The sequence below is a fragment of the Plodia interpunctella genome, chromosome 3, assembly GCF_027563975.2.
Source record: "Plodia interpunctella isolate USDA-ARS_2022_Savannah chromosome 3, ilPloInte3.2, whole genome shotgun sequence".
NCBI lineage: Eukaryota > Metazoa > Arthropoda > Insecta > Lepidoptera > Pyralidae > Plodia > Plodia interpunctella.
The window spans coordinates 1,108,473-1,133,050 of NC_071296.1; the positions used below are offsets into that span (position 1 = coordinate 1,108,473).

General features: G+C 33.6%; 1 protein-coding gene across 3 annotated transcripts in view; it reads right to left on the bottom strand.

Moving 5' to 3' along the window:
* The window catches only part of Traf4 (TNF-receptor-associated factor 4), a 106,822-nt gene that overhangs the window by 17,948 nt on the left and 64,296 nt on the right, over nt 1–24,578 (bottom strand). Inside the window, exon 1 of one of the 3 annotated variants that reach the window (XM_053769414.2) lies at nt 11,941–12,236. The exons of the other annotated variants lie outside the window; for them this stretch is intronic. Coding sequence (XP_053625389.1) covers nt 11,941–12,138 — 198 coding nt within the window. The 5' untranslated portion in view covers nt 12,139–12,236. Of the gene's footprint in view, nt 1–11,940; nt 12,237–24,578 lie in introns of those variants that run through there. 3 annotated transcript variants of the gene reach the window in all.

Sequence of the window (24,578 nt, forward strand, 5' to 3'; positions counted from 1 at the left end):
ATGGCGGCTGGCTGGTATTCAGGTCTACCGCGGAGATTTACCTTACAAGTCTTACAAGTTTTACGTAATACTTTGAAATCGCATATCTTGTGAGTGAGGCTAAGGAAAAGTTAGAACATATTAAGTTTTCTTAAACTTTTCTAATGCTAAAGTATTTAACTAGATCGGTGATCGTGTTAAATCTCATTCTATAGTTTTCTAGCTACTCTGAGCTCCAGTACAGTCACTCATTACAAATTCTGGTCGTAACCCGCTCAAAGTCAGGTATTATTGTGGTCGGGTTTGAACCTACTTGGTTCATATTACATGGAAACGTTGTATGATCTGTATGACTCGTATTTACTGAAGATCACATTGTGATGAAATTTAGATGAATGATGTTTGGCACATATTTCAGTAGGTATATAAGTTTTAATCTATTTCGTTTACACAAAACTTATTTATACACTTACAGACTAACAATTATGTTAAATGAGATAACAGGTTAGTCTACCAAATATGTCATTTGAAAGAAAATTAAGATTGTTTCAATTCAACGCGTAATGATGTCTATCATAGAAATTTCTCTTCTCATCGTCAACTATACAAACCTTATCTTTGTCTATGACTTCTAAAATTCATAAAACGTGACTTTCCTTCGCTGGTAATGTACTAATTGTAACGTCTACGTTTAGTTCACACGGTGTAGTGACAAACGCATTCTCAGAACGACTTATCTTAATGTGCTCTTTAAAACTAATTGGATGGCCGAGTACTGGGGTCTATTCGTTTTATTATGCTAAGTAGTTTCGCTGGATGGGTCTTCTGTCCTAATAAGAATACTGTGACAGTTAAAATCATCTAATTCGAATCTTCACTGATTTACATCGCATTCGAAAATATTATTAAAGCTGCTTTAGTAATTTAGTTGTTTGCGTTAGTATAAATAAATTATATAGGAAATGAAATATCAGATACAGAACATAATGCATATAAGAAAAACTAGTAAAACAAAGGCAGAATTTAACAAAATGAATATGTCATATACAATTCAAAAGACTAATGACAATAAAACCAATCATAATAATGACTTACCTCAAGAAGTTCGTATAAAAACTCAACGTAACTCATTTCTTAATCACAATACTGTACTGTCCAAGGCAACGGTGACAAATGAAAATTTAACCAAGAATCTTTGAGGAGTCACGCCCTGGTCGCCTACGCACCACCTGCTTCTATATATGGCCACTAATCAACAGGTACATTAAAAATAAATGCTCGTTTCGGCGTTCTGCAACTATGTCAACAGTTTATCGAAATCTGGGGTCTGGTTCTACGACCAGCCATGCAAGGAAGGCCGCAGGGCCCTACCTGTCTCAACATGTATCGACACGACCATTTGTTGTTGAAGATTTTTTACTGTAACTTGGGAAAAGGTCGTGATAATGGTATTTGTTGCTCTTGTTATTTGTGTCGATGAAATCGTGTTTGATATTAATTATTTTTAATTGTTAGTATAAGTCAATTATACATTTCCACCAATAAGAATAAACTACAATAACAGTATGAAGATAAACTTTAAACCTCTTCAAGTTTTTATTTTTCCAACATGAGAAACCTCACCAATATTATTGCGAATGTAAACAACAACTACAATGCAATACAGGAAAGAAAATTAAACTTTATAACCAACGCAGTAAATGTTACAATGACACCTCTTAATGGAGTGGAGAGGCGAGACGCGAATCCTCCGTCAAACCGGTCTTTGAAAGTAGGCTTGCAAAATTCAACTCTTGCACACAACATAACAAATAGCCTGTTAAATCTACGACATAGTCTAGACATAATTTTTAAATCCGTAAATACAAAAAAGTCATTGAACTAGAAACAAATAAGATATGATGATCATTTTAATTTCCTAAATAGAACAAAACAGAAGGAGAAAAATGATTGTACTTAATCGCAGTAAGTAGTTCACCATATGGGCTCGAACATTTGGAGATGTACTCAAATCTAAACACGATAATAAATCACACTAGTTAGACACGTCAAAAAGTGCTTACGCATCAGTAGAAACAGAGGTAATATACTCTAATGATAGTGTACCGGTGTCTATGCAACCAGCAATCAAACGACTATCAGACGAAAGCACGATTTTCGTTTCTCTGCCTCCTTTACGCCGGAGGCACGGATGTGTTTTAAAAAAACTAAAACAAAAACAGAGTCGCGTGAATGGTCCGTGGGAACGGAGGCGCAATAAAAAGAGTATCAAAAGGGACGATTATTTGGGGTTGTCAGTTATTTGCGAATTTAAGTGATTGGTTAGAAGCTCGAGGCGATGATTCGATAGCCAGTGTTCGTATGGAAGTCAAGGGCATTTTAAACGGTCGTTGAACACAATGGCAGTGCCAATGCGACAGCTTTTTATAGGAGAGATGGTAAAAAATAGCGGATGTAATTATCTAACAGAATAATGGTTGTTTAAGAAAAAATACTCTTAAAGAGTATTATAAACAAGTCTTGTTTGGAATGCAAATTCTTGCCGAATAAACTATTTACATTGCAAATTTTAGATATTTCGTAGTTCACAGGTCAGTTGTAAACTATCAACTGTAAAGTTGCAATATTCGCTGCTCTTTCATAAAAGCACATTGGGCTGGCTGATTTTAATAGCTATCTATTAATAAACAAGCCTTCAGCTAATCACGCAATTCCTTGTAATCGGTTTCTATATTATATTTTTGAAAAAGTTTCTTTAAATCCAGAAAGGAATAGCTCAATTCATTTAATCATGACAAAAAAAATCAATTCTCCTACGTATGAAACTGATTTGCATCTTTACTGCAAACATTGAGTGTTTCGACCAATATGGAATCTCGATCAAACCCGTTTCAAGAATCCGTCGGCCATCGGGTCCAATGAATTAGGAGGCAATGTGCGTGCGCATTACAAAACGGTGACTAAACCAGACGCTCTGCATTTTAGACTCACATATAATATGGGGTACAATGACTAACAATTAACTTGTTTTGTCTGAATGGGTGAATTTTTAAAGTGATTAGAAATACCAAGACGTTTAGACACAAAATTGTGCAGTTACAAATTAGTCATAAAACTTTACTTAATAGAGACATTCCAAGAAAAATGAACTCTGTAAAAGTTAATCATTCGCATTAATGAAATTAATAACTGGCTACAAAGAATTTCTAATTAAGAATGTATTATAAACGAAAAGTAATAAGCCTTTATACTTAATAATATAAAAACACGTTTGCATGGGCCTCTACAAGTCTACAGAAACTGATGTGACGAATGTTTAAAAAATAATGTCAGAATTCGCATTAGATGATCGCACGGCCATGAAATTGTATGAATAGTGGAATGTTATTACGGTGAATAACATGTATAATGGAATTCTTGAAAATGTTTTAACTGCGAATTCTCAACTCGAACGTTTCCGAAATTTTGCCGTCAGTAATTACAGGAATTTTGAGCTCCGCGATCCAAATTGATAAAGCTGATTGCTCTTGGGATAAACACTACAATTGAGTGTGCATCTTTGCTGCACATGATTTAAAAGGTTTGTGTCAAAATTAAGATGATTTTGAGGTTTTTAGACAATTGAGATATGAATGAGAAACGGAGGAGTGAGTAGAAACATTTTTGAGAAATAATAGATTGCTACGAAGAAATTGATTGGAAACTACACAATATATCGGATCTTTGTTAATTGTCAGCAATGCCTTGGTTTGTAATGCTTAACTAATGTTACAAATTATCAAAAAGGTACAATTTAGTAAGGTTACTAAAGAAATCTCTAAAACTGTTACGGTTCATGCGATTCTCCCACGATGTAAATAAAATTACTGTTGTCATCGTCTTTATAGAAAACCAATTTTGATCCTTAAGGTACGGTGGTAAAGCCTACGATTAGAATTATGTCTAGCGAAGGTCACAGGAAATCAAGTGCGGTTGAATTGTCGAGTTAAATATGGCCGCGTATCCGGTCAATTCTGCGTCGATATTACTTATTATGTTAGTAGTTTGTACTTAATCCTGATTTAGATCCGTATTTACCACTGGACTTGTAGATATTTCCGCTAAGTTTAATATCTAAATGCAGGAACTAGATGAGTTCATTAACTGATCTAGTCCATGCATTTAAGTTGTATGTTATCTGGTTTCTTCGTTATGTAACTCTTTAATAATTTACATTTAAATCATAAAATGTACATTTGAATCATCATGACATTCTATCATAAAAAGAAAATCTAGGATTCGATTAAAAAACTAGGTTTTGTGGTAGTTTTTCAACTGTGTAATGATGTACAATATTTTGCTTTCAAAATAATCACTAACTTGATCTGATCTCATTAAATTTTTATAGTTATCATCACGGAATACTTGGTAGGCCCTCATCCATTCCCATTCACCCTAAATGTATTAAACTTATTAAGTGTTGTCGACATGCAACCAAACTGTGGGCTTGACCATCTGATAACCAATTAACAATATTACTGGCTTCCGTGTTCAACAATGATAGTAGCTTCAAAGATTTGATCAATTAAATGAGCATAATTCACCATAATCGTTCTATGAAAGCCATTTCTAAATTTTGGTTATGAAGAAACCCAAATTGAGATCAAAATCAAATAGATAGCCTATTTGATTATGAGTAGGTATATGTAATTCATAGTTATAATGAATTATAGTTCAATGCTCATTCATTAATTATTGTAGTTACTCTTAAAAAATCTAAGTACACTCCACATATGATGAAATTAATAATTATGACCATAGACACGCATCGTTTAAACCCTAATGAAGCTTCAAATTCAATTGCCTATTGTGCGAGGTATTAATACCACATTAAATTAAAATAACTAATGATATCGCTATTCATAATGACGCTACCAAAACGCTATTTATCCGACTTACATGAGAAACTGTCTCGTTAAAGCCTTTTAAATCAAAAAGCCCAAGTTAATAACTAACCTTTCATCTGACATTATAAAAGTAATATCACAAAGATCAATTGTTAAATGTACAATCACGGAGGCAGTTACGGCTAACTATAGGATAATTAAATGTAAAACATCATTGGTTATTGGTAGAGAATTTACAACGCCCAGAGGTCCAAAATGATACGCTTTAAGAAAAGCATTATTGGTTTATAATTATGGACCTTCAGATGGACGTGTTCAAAAGACGTCATTTTAAACCCTTTTGGTTGTAACAAATTATTGACTGCATGTTATTAGTAATATTAGAGTGGAAAATTGTGAATGGTGATTTAGATGATTGTAAATTTAAAAAAATCAAGAAAACCTTTGATTATTCTGCATTTAAAAAAGATTAAATTAGATCAAATGGTTTCAAATTGGGAGTAGATGATATAGCTTGTTAAATATCCACTGATTGAAGTGACGTTATTGAGAGGGTTTTCTATGAAGTTACTGTTTACAATATGAAAGGTCGTGAGGGGGAACAAGGGCTCCCAACGGACATGAAGCAATAAACAGAGGGCTCAGACACAAAACAGACGTTCCCAACAAGGAAACGACCTTTGTTTGAGCCTTTTATAAATAAATTCAAAGTATGCCCTTTGAATGCTTAAAACATGCTTCAGTTATATTAACAGCTGGTTTAAACAACACGAATCTGTCAGTTATTTCAAAAAGATAGATTGCAGTATTTATAAATAGGCCTTATTAACAACAGCATAAGACTGTAAAAATCTTGAGACCATTATTATTGTATTTGTATCCACTTTGTTGATATAACTTGATTAGACTCTTGAAAAGGTGCATCATCATCATCGCCAGCCTTTTATATTATTAAAAATGGTATATGTATAACTTAAAACTGTAATAAATCAAGTACCTATTTAACTCCACTTCAGCTGATATCTGTGTCTGGACAACTTTGTTTGCGCAATACCTAACAAGGCTTTCTTGTGGAATTAAAATTCTGTAAACATCTATATATATATCACCATCATCACCATCATATAAAATATTGTGAATGTATAAATAAATAAATGAATAACTCATAACTCAATCAAAGCTAAATCTCAAATCAATGACATATTTTTTGTGACCCAAATCTACGTCCTCTTCAACGGTTATTGTCAATAGGCCATTGAATTCCTACCGGTTTCCGTAACAAAAAATGCATCAGCTGACGGGAATATAAGCATGACAGGTAAAAAGCCTGCCGTCAGATGTGCGTGCGCGTGCATTCCCAATTCGAAATCTCCAAAATTTAATGCATTTAAAGGTCTCCCATTAAGCAACATCTGCTGAAGCAGCTGTAAGGTGTCCACTGTTTTTCTGCCAGGATGTGGGTCTCCTTCTTCGATTTATTGTCGTACACGACAAGGTGTTTTATCATCGAATGGTCGTTTTAATTCATTACTTATGTAATTATTTATTTATGTTCAGACAGTGTAAATATAAAACTTATATTATCATCATGATTCATCTTTATTTGTGTATATTATCATGATATTAATTAATGGTATTCGTGATATAATTTTATTTTATTTTATAAATAAATAATATATATAAATTATTTTACATAATTTATTTTATTACGTATATTGAGTAACTAATTTCTTGTGTTCATTATATTCCTTTAGTTTCTCATTTACTTAAATCACTATAAATTATTATTTGCTAACGATATAATCTAGTGGAAAATACTGGTGCAAAATATTTATATCGTGAAGATATTTTATCTGTTTGCGTTCATTTATCAGAATCATATCAAATATCAATACCCATGGCCGCGTAACAGTTATCTGTTTTTTTTTCAATATCACAGATTCATATTCAGTTCAGGAAACGTTTTTTCTGCACTTCCGCTATAAAGAATCCCATGATATAATCAATTGGTATCACGTGCTACATCCTTTGGTGAAATTTGATATTTATATAAAAAACTATGACAGACAGATTGAGAAATTCTTTAGTAATAAAAAACACTATTTAGAGTTTGAAATTTCAGTCGTAAACAAAAAGGATCAATCAAATCCAATCAAATCAATCAATCAAAATTTGTAGGTTTTCTTCTAGCTTCTTGATTGATCAATGAAGCAAGCCCGGCTAAAATAAATATATTTATTTAATACTAGCTATTGCCCGCGGCTCCATCTGTGGCAAAAAGTGTCCTATATCTCTCTCCAGCTCCAACTATCTCCACATCAAAAATCACCTCAATCTGCCTTCGTTTTGACATAACAGAGGGACAAACGCATAAACACACTTTCACATTTATAATGTTAATCAAAGCTTTGATTATTCGTAAAAGTACCTACTACGGTAAAGTAATTTAAAACCAGCCGCTACATTTTCGATCACAATATACATTCTTTCTCATACGAACTATTTGCTTACTTGGCGAAATTGACGACCTTCATACACCCGACACTCTAGGTACCATCTTGTAACGTCATCATTCGTGTTTCCCACAACTAAATTGCCAGTCAGTTGATGAAATTTATATTTATAGGTAACTACCATGAATATTAAAATACATGGTAGAAAAAAAATTAATAAAAATTATATGAAGTTATCTATATCGTAAATAAAGATGTTAATATGAACAAATGATGAAATCACAACAAAATGCACGAAAAGCGTAAAAAAAATTGAGTCACAAAAATAAAAAAGTATCAGAGAAATCTTTTTTTTTTAATTTGTAGGTGTTTTATGATTTAGCTTTTCTATTCGATGATCAAGGCTGGACATTTTAGTATTCATGACCAATATCCTATGACCGACTTTTACATCCGGGATATTTTCAATTTACTGTATGGTTTATTTATGATTTTTTGGGGGATACTGAGATATACAAATTGGTAATTAAATATAACGATCCAATAAATTGTGAAAACATAAATAAATTAAATATAAAAATAAAGTAGTGAAAAAAATGGCCTGTTTTCAATTGTGATTTCATTTACATTATATAATTTACATATTTTAAAAAATATATACAAAAAAAAATACATAATATACAAAAATATTTGCGACTTTAAACTAACAGTAAAAAATGAAGTGCCATTGAAATTGACAAATAAACTGAGATTAAATAAAAATATCTATGAAAGTTCGCCAAAATCACTATTATGTGCTCACTGTATCGAGTTACACAAAAGCCCCAACAGCTGACGTTGCAAAAAAACCACCCTCTTCTTTATCTATGGTAGTTTCATTTCAAAATTCCTTTCGATAATGTTGATTTGAGGAAAATACTACCTACACAATATATCGCTATAAAATAAAATATCATAAGTTGACGAGATTAGACTACGAAATAAACACATGCTGTTTGCATTCAAAAATATGGTAAATGTCAAAACAATTGATAGATAAACAAATGGAAATGATCATATACTTAATTGTATCTAATAAAATGTTACTAGTGCCAGTCATAAAATAGACTACCGATAAAAAATCACGTTTTAATAAAAATTTAAATTCAATACTAGTATATAATATATACACATCTACAACAAACGTACCTAATTAATATTAAATTAGAAAGATTAACATTTTATGTCAGCAAACAAAAACTTTAGCTCAAAAACCAACCAAATTTACAAAACCTAAAACATCTTGCACATTCTTTCTTTAAATAAACGCGTCTAAATCAACAGCGCATACAGCCATAACATTTTCAAATCCCACTTTTTTTTTTCAACATGTGTGCACGGTTCGCTTCCCATCAGTAGCCTGCACATGGCACCAAGGAATTTGACACGCAGATGTTCGTTCCGCCACAGCCACTGCCACTATAAAATACCTAATAAACATGGCCGACTTGCGCTTTCCAATGACTTATTGCAATCGATATTATCCGTTTTTACCTCATTAAATTTGATATGCTCATGATATTGTATATTATTTTTAATATAAGCTTGTACGGGTTAATTTGATCTAGATTTTAATTAAAGCATTATTGCAAATACTAGCTCACTAACTCATAATTAACTTAATTATTATAATCGATCTTCTGTTCCAAGTGAGAGAAATCATGTGGTTTTTTATAGTTTCGTATTTGTTACGAATTTCAAGGACACGTTGTCCAACGCTCGGAAAGCATTTTTATATTTCAGATTTAATGTTTTAGAAATCACAATCAGCCGAGGCATTTCTCCATTTTCAATTTTAATAAAACAATTTTAAATATCCCAAAAATTTCAATAGATGTCATCAACAATATGTCTCACACGAGCCAGAACATGTTCTCGATCATAATTCAATTCTTATGAATCATACAGAAGAAATTTGACCGATTAAAATGTGGGAAATGAGAAAGCGCCATTAGTACACATGTGAATGTGGTAAGTTGTTCTCAAAATGTCATCTAGTAGCGGGAAAAATGGCTTTACCATTAGAACTATTATGTCGTTATCACTCAACAATATTGCTGTGTTACGTAATATAATATGATGCTCCATTTTGACAATAACATATTAATTACAAAATTAAGTCTTTCTACAATAACATTACAAGTTACATAGTACATGTTACTAATTTGAATAGAATTTCATAAGCAAATCAGAAGATATGTATCTGATGTATTATCTGATGTAAGAAACAATTGATCATTTATGAACCACTGCTACATAAAATGCTAGATCGTCAAAATTTATGTCATCTTTGACTACTGCTGTCATGAGAACCCTGCATAACATTGTTAAACTGAAAACTTCCATTTACTCTCCAGAAGCTAATAACGGCGACATTGTAAGCAATGCATTGGGTCTCTCATAAACTATCCGTATTGCAAACCATATGCGGACAGAAGGAATGCAAGCACAGCATACACATATTTACCGCCAATAAAATCGTACGAAACGTCAAATGACTTTTTAAATTTAGAATCTGTCAAAAAACGCCGACGCGAGCTATAAATCCAAAATGGCCGGTCTTAACATTGATGGCTTTCTTTACGATTAAAGGCGAAGAAGTTATTTTATTACAAGCTTTTTAATTTACAACGATGAGGCCATTCGACGGTTTGACATTCTGTAACACTTTTACATCGTATGATAAGTATTCATTGTCATTCTCGCGAAATATCCTTCACGAAATTGCATAAGAACCATAACTTATTACTTACGTACTTACTTATTATCAGTTTTTATTTCATTTCTCTTTTACTACTTATTCATATGAGTTTCCATTGGTATTGTAAAAATATTTATATTCTATTGATTTTTACAATGTTTACATGAATTAGGCAAAATTGCTGGAATCATCTACCCATGTAATATTAGATCTTTTAATGTTACATCTGCCTCCATGAATTGAACAGCAATACACTTTATGCCCTTTTTATTTCTATTAGTTATTGCTTTAGGAATAAAGACGTTATGTATGATGGTAATTATCATTATCATTTTTATAATCCTTCTCATAAAATAGGCTATCTTTGTCTGTTGGGTTAGCATTACAACACATTACACCTCGCACTAAAGGTCATCTAGGTTCAGCGATACCTATTGCTAACCGGTTTGTTTTATTTACGGCAAATAACTCGGATCCATGAACTCAATGCGACTGTGTGACAGTAGATTGCTAGGCCAGCGTGTTGTCTAGATGTCTAGAACTTTTACTGACGTGGCTAAATCATTTATCATTTGTATATTTGTTGGCGACAAGGTTACATAGGATTTTGATAGTGAATATTTTTTTAAAATTATGACATTGTTTCTTGAGCTTGCACTTCAGAAATATAGTCAGCAGACGCTACAAACACTTCATTTAATTTAAAATTTATTAACGAATTTAAGTACTATTGTTTCAGAATTAATAAAAAAATTGGTTTGATCAACCGCGTCCATTTTAATGTGCTCACAATCTAAAATATACAGTAAATTTGAATTAATATTAGTGAATATGTGTGTTTATGTAAAATAAAATAAATAAGTGATTGAAGTGTAGATATCTATGTCAAACCTTTGAAAACCTAGGTTTCAAATGTTCTTTTAGAAAGTCTCAATAGGTGAAAGTCATATGCTTTCATGCTTTGCAAAAACTGGCATCTCGCGGCCTTGCCAAGGTGAGCACAAGGGGGACATAACGGTACGGCTGCGCAGGCACACCGGTACCGGTACTATGATGTCAGGTTTCGAGGCAACATGTCCATCGCGTCTTTCCCTTTCCGTTGCCTGATCACAATCGTCTCGGTTCATCGAATATGAACGAAACCATCAATGTAAATGTAAAAGTAAAAGATACTAACTTTGTCGATTATACTTGGATCAAGACAAGTTTTTGCTTCCTTTCTGCTTAATCGTTTTAATAAATATATTAGATTCAACATTTCCAGCACGTATATAATAAGCGGTAAAGTAGTTAACGATATAAAGCATTTGTAACTGTGCCAAACCATTTTCGGAAAAGGGCCAGGTTTATAGTTAACTACCTATTTGTAAACAAAGCCAACTGGTGACTTGAATGAAGATTATTTTGAAAGTAACAAACGCTTTAGGTAGGTGCAAAGTACCTACCTAATCGAAATCAAGTTAAAATTATTTCGGAAGTTGACAATATATTACATCAAATAACGGTTGATGATCTAAATTTGAGCAATTTTGATGTAACATTCAATCTATACGCGTCGAATTGTTTTTTGGCAAGGTAATTCCTTTCAGAGTGTAACTAGGAATTTTCATGAGACGTACTTATCGCATTTTGTTTGTAAACAAATCCATCGTTTCTTTGACATGTATTTTGTTATATTCAATTTAAAAACACGTGTACATTACAAAATGTTACTAAGTTATTAGTATGCCAGAAACTACACAACCTTTAAACATTTACCAAGAAACTGAAGTGCTTTTTGAAATAATGAAGCACTTTGCATGCACCTCAAACACACTGCATCTCAATCTTATTAGTGAATTTCCCTTCGAATTTTCTGTGGGGTGTTACCCTAAGTACTTACGATTTGGCTGATTTCTGTGATCGGGATGGGTGTTGTAGTCTTGTCCGATCCTTGGGGGAGAGACGAGGCACTCGGCGTGGGGGAGACCCCTGGAGACGACGGCTGTACATTGATAACGCTTTCCTTTGAAGTGCGGTTGGGTGACAACCTCGCCGGGAAGCTGAGGGTCTTCGTCCACTGTGACAAGCTCCGTACCATCTTGGCAGTCCATTCACAACACTCGTTCACAAATCCGAGCGCGAGCGACACATGCGCATTCGTCGGCCGTCCGTAGACTAATGTGTTCTGTACTGTTCGGTGCCTGTTGGGACTTGACCGCGGTGGTGGGGCGCGATAGGGTCGTTTGGCGTGTGTGAGTGGATGCAACAATGCATCGGCCACCTAGGGCCGCGATTTTCTTTTGTTTATCGGCTACTTTGCGCCGGGATTGGGTGAAATAGTTCCTTTGTTGCTTTTGGTACTGTTATATTAACTCACAGAATATATAATAACAATTTGTGCTTTTGTTAATTGAACTGGCTATTTTTTTTTTGTCACAATATAATTTTAATGGAGTGGTTTGCTGTTGCCTTCTCCATTTTACACACAAGTTGATAATCAACCAGAGTGCATGTTTCCTCACGATGGTTTCCTTCACGGGAAACAATTGGTGGTCGATGAAAACGACTATACATGAGTCAGATTGGTATACAAACAGGATTTGAACCTGGGAACCGCAAGTAAGAGTATCATACACTAAAATATTAACCTTTGATAATAAATTCATAGTTCGTAGACAACCGTCTATAAAATTGCAATATTACAAATGGAAGTGGTAAACTAACAGTATTTTCAAATTAAATTCTGAACACATTTCCAATACAATTTATTCAAAAGGATCTGCCTTATTTCATTTCTTGCTTGTTATCTATCCACTTGGCGTGATGTAAAAGCAAAAACTGCAATAATTCTACATAATTTTTCAAACTAATGAATATGATTACTATGGGTTATATAGTACGGTCAACAACATAACTGACGTCATACAGAAAAAAGTCCCAAATCTGACATATTTTTCGAAAGTCATCAGAAAAAATAGACGTTTACGATTTAATTTATAACTGTTGTTCGAAAAAATAAGTAATATCCCAGTCCTAATTCTAAATAATATTATTAATGCGTAATTTGCAACCTCTTCACACATCATCAATTGATGTTTTGCATTTTTGCATACACATAGTGCGGGATGAAGGACATAGGGTAGGTACCCTATATACTAAAGGTAGGTTCCTCTCATCCCGGAAAAATAGATTTTCCCGTAGAATCACGCGGGTGAAGCCGCGGGCAAAAGCTACTCACTTAATTTAGCAAGGTTGATACATAGGCAAATATTTTTTTTTTTCCCTATGACACACAAAGATATTGCAAGCTCACTAATTATTAACAGGCGTCTTAAAATGGAGACGGCACACGAAAAGTATAGTTCTTATAAATAGAAAATTATAAAAAAAGGAATATATTTCCTCTGCACCAAGATTTGTTACGCTTGGTGGATGCAGAAAATGTGCGCGTGGCAGAGGGTGCCACCCCATGCATGCACATTGGAAATGGAAACTGCAGACTGCGAAAGAATTTTAAACACAATCACACTTGTTGAAGCTAGATCAGTAAAAAATATTGCTCAACGATCTGTTTCCATTCCAATTTGGTAAAAAATAAATTGTAACAAGATGTAGATATTTGGCGGGAAATTGGAAAATAAAAAAAGTTGGGGTATAACATTTGAGTATAGTTTAAATAGTGGAAGTATTGTTTAAACTGAAGTTTAAATGACGGGATTTGTATGTCTTAAACATAAGTGCCTCCTTTATTCAAACTTACGATAATATTCAAGGACTTTTAAGATACACGTATAACCTCTCAGAAGCGCATTTCTGCGCACTTGCGCATGCGCTGCGGGCGACAGCTGCGCGCGCACGTGGCCAAGAGTCCGCCATTGTTTCTGAGTTACTTTCTACCCTACACTTATAGAGGAAATTGGCCCCCCGCAGCCGTGCGCCCTCGGGTTAGCGGATATGCAGGACATTTTTTTAAAATTCATCTTCACGTGTTCTCAGTGTTATTCGGAGCTGTGACGCCACCTGGGGTCAGTGTAAAAAATAAACTAAAAAAAAAACGTTTAAGATGAATCTTCAAAATTGGACTGTGATTTTACAACACGCCGACGTCAACTTTCCTTGAGAATGCTATTATTGCCGTTGCTGCTGAAGCAGTGTCTTTTAGTCACCTTGTACGAAATCCATGGCTGGTTATAAGGTGGTTCTGTGCTAGGGCAGAACCTCACACAAGGGTAGAATTTTTTGTTTAAGATGATGAATTATTTGTAAAAATGTTGTTTAATTTTATACCAGATTTAGCTAAAAATCACGAAGTGCTAAATAAAGCTTAATGTTAGAGATAAAAAAATAATACTTATATAGTAAGATCGCTGATCCGTCAAGCTCAAGCAGAGTAATTACGGCAAAAGCTTTTTCTACGGTTCGAAGCACACGTTCTATAAAAAGCTCCGAGAATTCACTGTCTTAAATAAAAAAAATATTAACATTGAAAATGTTGCTATAGCTTTAATTACCATGTTTTGGGTTATTATTAAGACACACTTGTATCCATTCAATTAACATGTGTCTCCTGAGAATACTGACCACTTTATAATACACATCAAAAACATAAATGTTCGAGAGCCAACTTCTATATTGAATTATCGTTTTCCATTTTACTTGTAAAAGTATCAAAATACTTAAACATGGGCGTGCCAACTTCTGTTACATCAAAAGTAATCAAAGGCATACGAGTAGGTAAGTTTTATCAAAGATATTTTCAAATCTCTTGTCTTTAGTTATACTGATACTGATGCTAGAAGAAAATACGGTCGAAAGAAATAAATCCAAGAAGTGCTGGTTCGCTTTATCAATGTTGAAATGTGACCATTGGGTCTTAATACTAAGGATACCGAAGTCCGTACAAAATTGAGAAGAAAATTTAGGATATTGGACCCTGGCCTCCGAAGCCCTGTGGCCGATGAAATAACCGGTAAACGCTATAAGACACAATACAATCATTTATTTCTATCTACATATATCACAACCCGTTTACATAGATATGGCTTTTTATCTAAAAGCACCCCATTTCTATCTACTTCTGCAATTCAAGCACCCGAGGGTTATTATCCTAAACACAATACATCAAAACCGGGTGCTCAACTATACCAGCCCTTGTCTTTGAAGATAGGGTCGGGTTTTGATGAAAGGGTTAGTTCTTGTTTAATACAAATTTTTAATTGGAAAATTTGGAATTACGAATACGACTATAAGAAAAACTTTCTTTGAAATTTTCTTTACTGAACTGCTAGCCATGTTATTTTTTTACTCTGTCTCTCTCTCTCTCCCATCTGAGAGTTTTCCAAATGAAAGAAAGAGACAAAGTAAAAAATTTAGTTTCTTTTTCGTCTCCACTTCGCACGGTTGTCGGCATCTTATTATTTTTAACTGACATCCTAAAAACCTTTATCCAAATAAAACTTAACCGGTATCTATTTCCTGCTAAATTGAGTAAACAAAAGTCTAATTTATTGCAAAGACAATCAGTCGTTAAGCGGCTGTAGACAAAAAACGGCAATTACTGTGCTCCCACTCTTGTCGGAACACACGCACGTGCAGGGGATGCACTATTTATGTGACGTAGACAAATTTTTGGAACAATAAAATGTATTTATGTATGGGAAAAATAAATATGCGGTGATGCCAAGCAAAGCATTCGCTTTGTTATACTTAACTAACACTTGAAAATAACGTTTAGGTTGGTAGCACATGTCTGTCAACATGTGAAATGGAGATCAAAATCAAAATCAAATCATTTATTCAGAAATTAGGCCTTCACAGGCCTTTTTCACGTCATATTCTAAATTAAATGATGTTTACCACAGCTACAAACTTCTAGCATTTCGGAACGACCACTGCAGCTGAGAAGAAATGCCGAAAGAAACTCATTCAAACAGTGTTGGTCCCTATTATGCCAGAAGGGCTTACCATTTTTTAAATATAGGAGAAGAAAATATAATAAATAATACCCTGGACTCCGACGATTTATGGCTGAGAAAGAAAACCGGGAAAACGTTCAGATTAGAGAGAGAGGGGAGGGAGACAGAGATAATCAGTACTATCAATGATTTTCAAGAACCAGAACAAACTTTAAACAAATTTCGAAACATAATACATATTTTATTACAATATACACAGGGTATTTTTTTATAAACTATACTAATTTTGTGAGCTGACACGCATGATAAATTTCCTCCTATACAAATTGGGTGATCAGCTGAACGAACTTAGTATGGAAAATCGAAATATTTCGCTTTTATTTCACTGTTTATTTCTTAGGTATTTAATGTAAATATTGTAAAAAATTGCACAGTGAATAAAAAATTACCTCAAAAACCAAGTCATTGTCAAGTACCTACTTCATTGATACGTTCATTGAACGAGTAAATCAAAATTATAAGTAGTATCTAAAAAGTTGCTAAATCAGCTCATTCTCTAGCACACGCTCGCTTCCCCCTTGTAAAACCCAGACTTGACAGTCCATAATCACACAATTAGCTCAGTACGCGTCGTTTTACTGTGTTTCAAATTATTTACGAGCCACAGAAATAACTCAAACAAAGGTCTGACATGAGACTAATTGCGTAAAGGTGCATACATATTTAGTGCAATCAAAAAGTGTAACAACAAATTAATTTTACATTTTCTTTTAGCTAATACTACAACTTATACGAACAGTTAGGCTCGCTGCAGGTATTTTATGTAATACGAGCTTACAAGCATGCGCGTCACCTGAAAAAGGATCATCACTGCCCAGGAGCATTGCCCCTACCATTTGTAATAATTATATCGACAATGACCATTCGTTATAATTATATCGACAATAGTTTCGATCTCTAGAAAATGACTTATCAACATTGTTTCAATTTTGGTTCTTAATGGCCAAATCAGTAATTAATTCATATAATTTAAATTATAATAACCAAATAACTGCCAACAAAACTAATTACCAGACACATTAGTTCAATCCTTAAAACGAGTAGACAATTTTGAGATGTTTATCCACATGGTGCTAAACGCCTAAACCTCTGAGACGGTGGTCATTTACGACGCTCGCCATGTGGACCGATCGGGGTCACTTTGCCAAATCTATTTTAATTTTTTACGGCCCATTCGTGACACATATGGTGTTATTTTTTTTACATGGCAAGAGACCTTTTTGCCAGATGTAGATGACTTGGCATATATTTTTTTTAATTTTTTTAATGATAATGAGGGTTAATGAATAAATTAATAAGTTTTCTTTGAGCTTAGTTTTAGTGCTTTTATTGTTTTTTTTTTTCTTTGAAATTGAAGACAAGAATCATCATCATTTGCCTTGCCTTGTCCCATCATCTGGGGTCGGCGCAAACTGTCTGGTTCCCTCCACAATTCTCTATCCTTTGTTATCTTTGCATCCACCCCCAGCAACCTCATATCCTTCCTGACACAATCCTTCCATCTCTTCCTAGGCTTTCCTCGTCCTCTATATCCGGGTACCTTCCTACTTAAAGACAAGAGTACAAGAATGTCAATATAAAATAATAATGCTTTCCAAAAATTGTTTGGAAAACATAATTTTATTTTCAATTTTGTAACTGTACGTTTTATTTTATGTTCAGACAAAACTACTAGGATATTACTAATTCGGTATTTTATACACACCTCAAACTATGATTTTATTTATGTCCATATGCATGCAATAAGTGGTCTAAATACAAAAGATAGCTTTTTCATTTAAAGTTACGCGATTTTAACATCTATTTTTTTATATTTATGCATCCAAATAATTATAAATATGACATTAATAAAATCATAAAAACGAATGACAACAAATCAACTAATATCAGTTTTACGCAAATGAATGTAAATCCAAATCATGTATTCCAATGCAACATAATTTCATACAAACATGTTCATTTATCATGCGTAGTCAATGAACTGGTGTATCAGTATGATTGTCACAATCGTAAATATGACATGAAGTTATACAATTGTAATGCATTAATAGGAAAAGTCGTGAGCACGACGCTTTTAGGTGGTACGGTCAGTGTAAAAAAAAACGTATTTCACATAATAAAGAAGTAAACTTTTTTGACTGCCGCCGCCGTAAGGATAATTTAAAGACATATCTTCAGTTAGAAAGAAGAAAACTTTACGAAAGAAGTTAAGGTAAATAAAGATAAGAATATCTAACAGATATGCATTCTGATAGCGTGCGATGTAAAAATCAAAAAGTCCTCTAAGGGAGTAAAAAGGGTATTCAAAGTTTGTATGGGGAAACCAGCTTAGTTAAAGAGTCTCAATATTTCACTGCAGGGAAAATCTAGTAAAATATAAATTTGTACTTACTTGATGACCATACCTGATCATCATCATCATCTGCAGCCCTCCGTGACCCACTGCTGGGCATAGGCCTCCTTCCGTCTCCGCCAAACATCTCTGTCCTGGGCCATCCCTATCTAGTTATTGCCAAGGAAATCTAGTTGTTCTAGTTGTTCCTTTACATCATCGACCCATCTAGCTGCCGGATGTCTTACGCTCCGTTTTCCAGTTCTGCGGGGTACCACTCGGTTACAGCTTTACTCCACCTTCCATCATTCCTTCTAGCCAGATGCCCAACCCAAGTCCAATTTAATGTCGCGACTCCGGAGACCACGTCTTGAACTTTCGTTCGACGTCGTATCTCCAGGTTGCGAACTCGATCTTGTAATTTGATGCCGAGCATGGCTCGTTCCATGGCCCTTTGTGCCTTGCCATACCTGATACCGGGAATGATTATCACTTTCATGTCCTCATTAACGCCATTTTATTTTGATAGTCGCGTGTCCTGCGGACGTGGTCACGCGTCAGACGTGACCAAAACACTAGTTTGATTCCGTCGGCTTTTTTTATTGATGAACTTACTGTATATGTGTTAATTGCGTTAAAATATTTAGGAAAAATAAACTGATTAAGTAATTTCCAAAATTTTAAAATCCCCGTCGATTGTATGAATTTGCACAGTTAATTACTTATACTATAGAAGTGAGCTAAGAAAGGAATTTTGGAAATTCCATGCACCCTTGAGAAAGTAAAAAGGTTGAAAAACGCCGTTAATCAGAGGGTGAAGCCGTTCCATTAGAAGAAAAAAAGACTTGTTCTAATGATCCAAATGAAATAATTACCATTACATAATAAAAATATCTACCGAAAGTTATAATCGTAACCTTCAATTTGACAAAATTAATTAAAAATTACATTGAATGACGGTAGAAAATAAATAAATTTTATAGTAATATAACAGTTACATGAATCCATATATTTGCCACCATCACACCCACTTTTTTCACATTTCATCTGCAAATTGGACACAATAAATTTATCTCTAGTTATGTCTGTCCGTACGACACTATAAAACTATATTTATTAGTGTCTATAAAATTTCGTATGCCATAAATGGTATAATCCCATTTATGGCCACCACAGAATTTGGAATCTATCTCATCTGAGCTCATCTACGGTTTCTTACTCAGCCATAAAGCATCGATTCCCAATGTGCGCTTTTTTTACTTCTCACTTTTGAAGCGACGGTGGTGTAATGGTTAACACCTGTAGATCGAAAAGTCTCAGATTCGTATCCTACTTGTGCCACATTAGTTTGTATACCAATCGGACTCATATACTTACAATAGTTTTCATAGACCACCACTTGCTTCCGGTGAAGAAAAACATCGTGAGGAAACCTGCACACTGGTGGACAGTTTAGTTCACTATTGTGTATGCGACTACCTGCCACTAGACGGCGGTAAGTAGTCGTAAAAGTCATGTCAGATGCCTTTAGGCGACTTGAATGAAATCTGACACCAGTCTTAGAAATAACACACTCGATATGATGCATTAGCTTTTAGCATATATAATTGTCAGAGTCATTACTCTGAATGGCATTCATATCATCATACGATGATATCAAACCAGCATCTCTTTGTTTATTGCTTCGTTTGCCATAAATAATAAATATATTAGATTATACACAGAATGAGCGAGCCCCAAAGTAAGTCCCATCGATACTATATTTTATAACATATACATATATAGATAAACATCCAACACCCGGGGCATTCGGAAAAAGATCATTTTCCGTCATGACTCGACCGGGGATCGAACCCGGAAACTCTGGGTTCAGAGGCGAGCAATGTGCCACCAAGGTCGTCCAAATCATGATCAGAGTTTGTAAAAAAAATCATTTAAATTTGTATATTGAATTAGAGAATATCTTTATCATTGCATTTATAACATAAAAGTAAAAGTTATCAAGATTATCATTAATTCCAATTTAATTCCAAGGAACAGCTGTTAAAATGACTATTGTTTCCCGAAATCGTAAATCCCATCTCTGCTTAACTTCACCCCTATGCACGCTTTGTTTATTATATTGATACTTATCAATGTTTACGATAGGGAACTATAACTATTCTGAAACAGTACACAATTAACGCAACCACCAGGTAAATAATGTATTTGGACGTCATCAATAACTGAATGCCTGGAAATAAATCCAAGATGGCTGCTCGTCGATCAGCTGTCACCCTGTAACGCATTATAGCGCGTTATGACAATTTGTTCAACTACCCCCTTTTGTCTTGCACTGTGTAGACATAAACACATTCTATTTTCATTTTCAATAGTCCAAGAGCTTGTATAGTGTAATATTTTCAATATTGCATTTTATTTTGTAACTAGTTGGTACTTAGACCTCGCAAACACAATATTTTTTTTACAAAATTGTGAATATTTCAAAAACGACAGAACGGATTTTAATGCCCCACTTAAATTTAATCAAATTCGGACCAACGGTTCGAAAGTTATCGCGTTACAAACAAACAACAAACATACATAACATGTACTACTTAACTAACATATGATAATAGGTATATTTAAAAATCTTAAACTTTTTTTGCTTTCTGAAAAGCGTAATACGGCAAATACCTGTAACAAATTACTTTGTCTTTATTGTTTATTTTTTAAATCGGCATTTGTAATCATTAAGTAACGAATGTTCATTAGTACAAATACTGGAATCATAAAAAATAACAAATAATTTGTAACAAAAAGTTGTTTGCATTAATAAAATTACAATATATTTATATTTATACTTTGTAGAATAAATAAAAGGTGCTAGGATCTGCTAATGAGGCGTAATCATTGTTAAAATCCATAATTAACTAATTATTATTACTGTCTTTGAAAAAAATAGAATCGAACAGTTTATTAGCAGTACCCGAATAATAAAAAAAGCATATATAAATATATAATAAAAGCATATATGATTATTTAAAAGTAATAAAAATAGGCCTAAAAACATTACGTCTCTTAAACTATAAATACCGTTGCATCATACGCAATGTTCCAAATTTGAAAATTCAAAACAAAGAAAGGGCAGGGAACTTCTAAATCATGGAATAGTGATGGGACATTGATTGCTCACACAAAAAAAAAAGCATAAAGCCAATGACACATTTATTATCCAGTCATTCGTTATTTGACAGGTCGTAAGTTTTCAACTTTAATTTGTGATAAGCTAAGTACGCTACTGGATTGTGACTTTCACAATATAGTCTCTAAAGTGTTGTTTCATTGTCTTAAGTACTCGTGTATTGAGTCGTTAATTTTTTTTTGTATTCCATTGACATGTTAAGCAACACGGTTAAAAGAAATTTCTAATCGTAATAAATTATGTACTCAATATATTCTATAAGGATATGAGAAATAAGGAAGCAAGTATCTTAGTGGAATTAGATCTTCTTCACGAATGATAAATTAAGTTATTTAAGATAAATAAAAAAAATATTGTATACCTACATGTCCACTCCAACAACCAATATATCGCAGATTGAGTAAGAGATAGATTCCTACGTAAGATAAGTCCGCCGCCCCGTTGTACTGTACAACATGTGTCTGTCTTGTATTCATGTTAAATTTTGTACTTATTATTCGTATAACAAATGTATTACAAACAAATATTTATATTTGATGTCACAAAAAATCTGTTACAGAGGCCACATGTGATAAAAAACCTTGACAGTCTAATAAGTAACAACAGCGTTAGCAAAGGGGCTAGATGGAAGGTAGGCGGCCGGTCGTAAAAGCACGGACAAATCTTGAAAATTAAAAGGTTTATTTTTCCCAGAATCTCGGGTTCGGGCTGTCACAGCCGAGAATGTAACCGAGGGGAGTATTATACGAGGATAAGAAATATATTTTTCTGCGTCATAGTTTATGTTGTAAGCATATTGAAACCACAAATTAAGTTGTTCATTGTTGTTTTAACTTTCATAAAACAAAAACGACGAAAGCTCTGTACTTTATGTTACAACATCTAATCGAAATTCCGAATACATCATTTAAATTTTAAAATCGAGTTCTTTACTTTCAAGCCAAGTAACCTGCCAGTAAGTTAGAAGTGACATCTCTGAACCCTTCAGCAATAACATTATCAGTAAGTGGTGAAACACGCGGTTATCCTATTAAATATTTAAAGAAGAAAAAAAAAAAGAATAATATTAATGTATTTTATAATCCGTCAGCCAGTGTCAACGCTTGCGTAAAATTAAAAAAATATATAAAAGTTTTGATGGCGCCTACGTTGTCGCTGGCCTGGTAGAGAATGCATTATGGTTGATTTACACGAAGATAGTTTTAAAATTTGTATTAAGTACTAGTAAACTACTAATAGAATATAATCTTTAATTCTAAAACATAACTATACATTGATGAAAATGTGTATATTGCAAAAAATACTACACTTGAAATTCGCTTGAACACATCGTGAGTAAACCTGCATGCTAGTCAGATTAGTTTACTAATGCGTATGTAACTACTTGCCACTCGATGATCTAAAGGCATCTGACATGACTGTAACTACTACTACTAGGTACCTATGGTAAAAGCCATTGCAAATGCCTTTAGATGGCTTGAATAAAATCTGACACAAGCATTAGCAATGACACAATTGATAAGGAGAAAAACATGCTTTGTGATTAATTTTTCAAGGAAAAATAATTTTAAGTTCTTTTTTCTTTTTTTTTAAGAAATAATAATAAAATATACATTAGGAAAAATTCAATACAAAATTGGAACAAACCGAATTTCGAACGAATGAAGGACAAAACTCCTGTAAGTTGGACATTACTCGATTACGATTAAGACGGCTGTCAACCGAATTAGTCGACTAATGCCCGGAGCGCACTGTCAGCGCGAGTAATTAGTCAAGTTAACAACCGTCGAATAAGGGCCCTAAAATAAAAGGTAATTTATGGGCCAAGTCGTTATGAAGATTGGCTATATGCATGACGTGTTATGGAGGGACGAGACATAATTTACAACATTATATATAGATTATTAGAACTGTAAAAAAATACATTTATTGTAAAAGATAGGTAGAATACAGATCTATATACATATTATAATATGACTATGTTATATACTATGAAAGATGTACAATATTTACATATTAACGACATACGTGGCCTAATGGTCATCATGCCGGACTGCCACACATGTCCCGGGTTCGATCCCCGGTCAGGTCAACATGGAAAATGATCTTTTTTAAATTGACCTGGATCTTGGATGTTTATCTATGTATGTATATGTAATAGAATATAGCATCGTTTAGTTAGTATCCCATAACACAAGTTTCGAACTTACTTTAAGGCTAGCTCAATCTGTGTGATTTGTTCCTATATGTATGTATGTATGAATACTTACCACGGTGTTACGACTGATCAAACTTAAAAAATATAATAATTTTACAAGACAAGCTTAGGATTTTAATAGAATCAAAATGTCTTATTCCTTCAAAGTCAAAGTCATTTATTCAGAAATCAGACACTTTTTTACGTTATACTATGTTTAATAAAATACTTAAAATGTTCACCAAAAGCTACAAACTACTAGCTTTTTGGACTGCCTTGTTTAATAAATGGATGATGCAACGCGATGCGTTATACCGGTAGAGATTAGAAGAGGTTAAATCAAACGGAAGAAGATTAATATGCAATATCCGCTTATACAAATTGAATGACGAGATAGCGGTCAAGTAATTGTAATTTTAAGTCGACAAAACTGGTATTAAGTAGCTACTTTTATTTATAAGGTGAGATAAAAGTTACAGCCTCAATTATTGACATGCTATCAATTTAATATATATATATATGAACGATTCTTAAAAAAAAAACCGGGTTGCGTTCCGGGAGTGCCGGCAGAAGTGAAAACTGGAATATTAACGTTGTGCATTTTTTACATCTTACGAATTTTCGATCAGGGTCACGTGTCCTGACGCGAGTTTAACATGTTTTACCCATTACAAAAAGTGCACAACTCCGCTAAAGAAGTTTTCAATTCAAAACAGTCATTTATTAATTATATCATCCTCGCGTGTTCTCTGGTTTATACTCTGTTGTAACGCCCAAAACCCGGGACTCGCGATAAAATAAATCTTTAAATTTTGATAAATTAATAAATGAATAACACTCACCGGCCCGC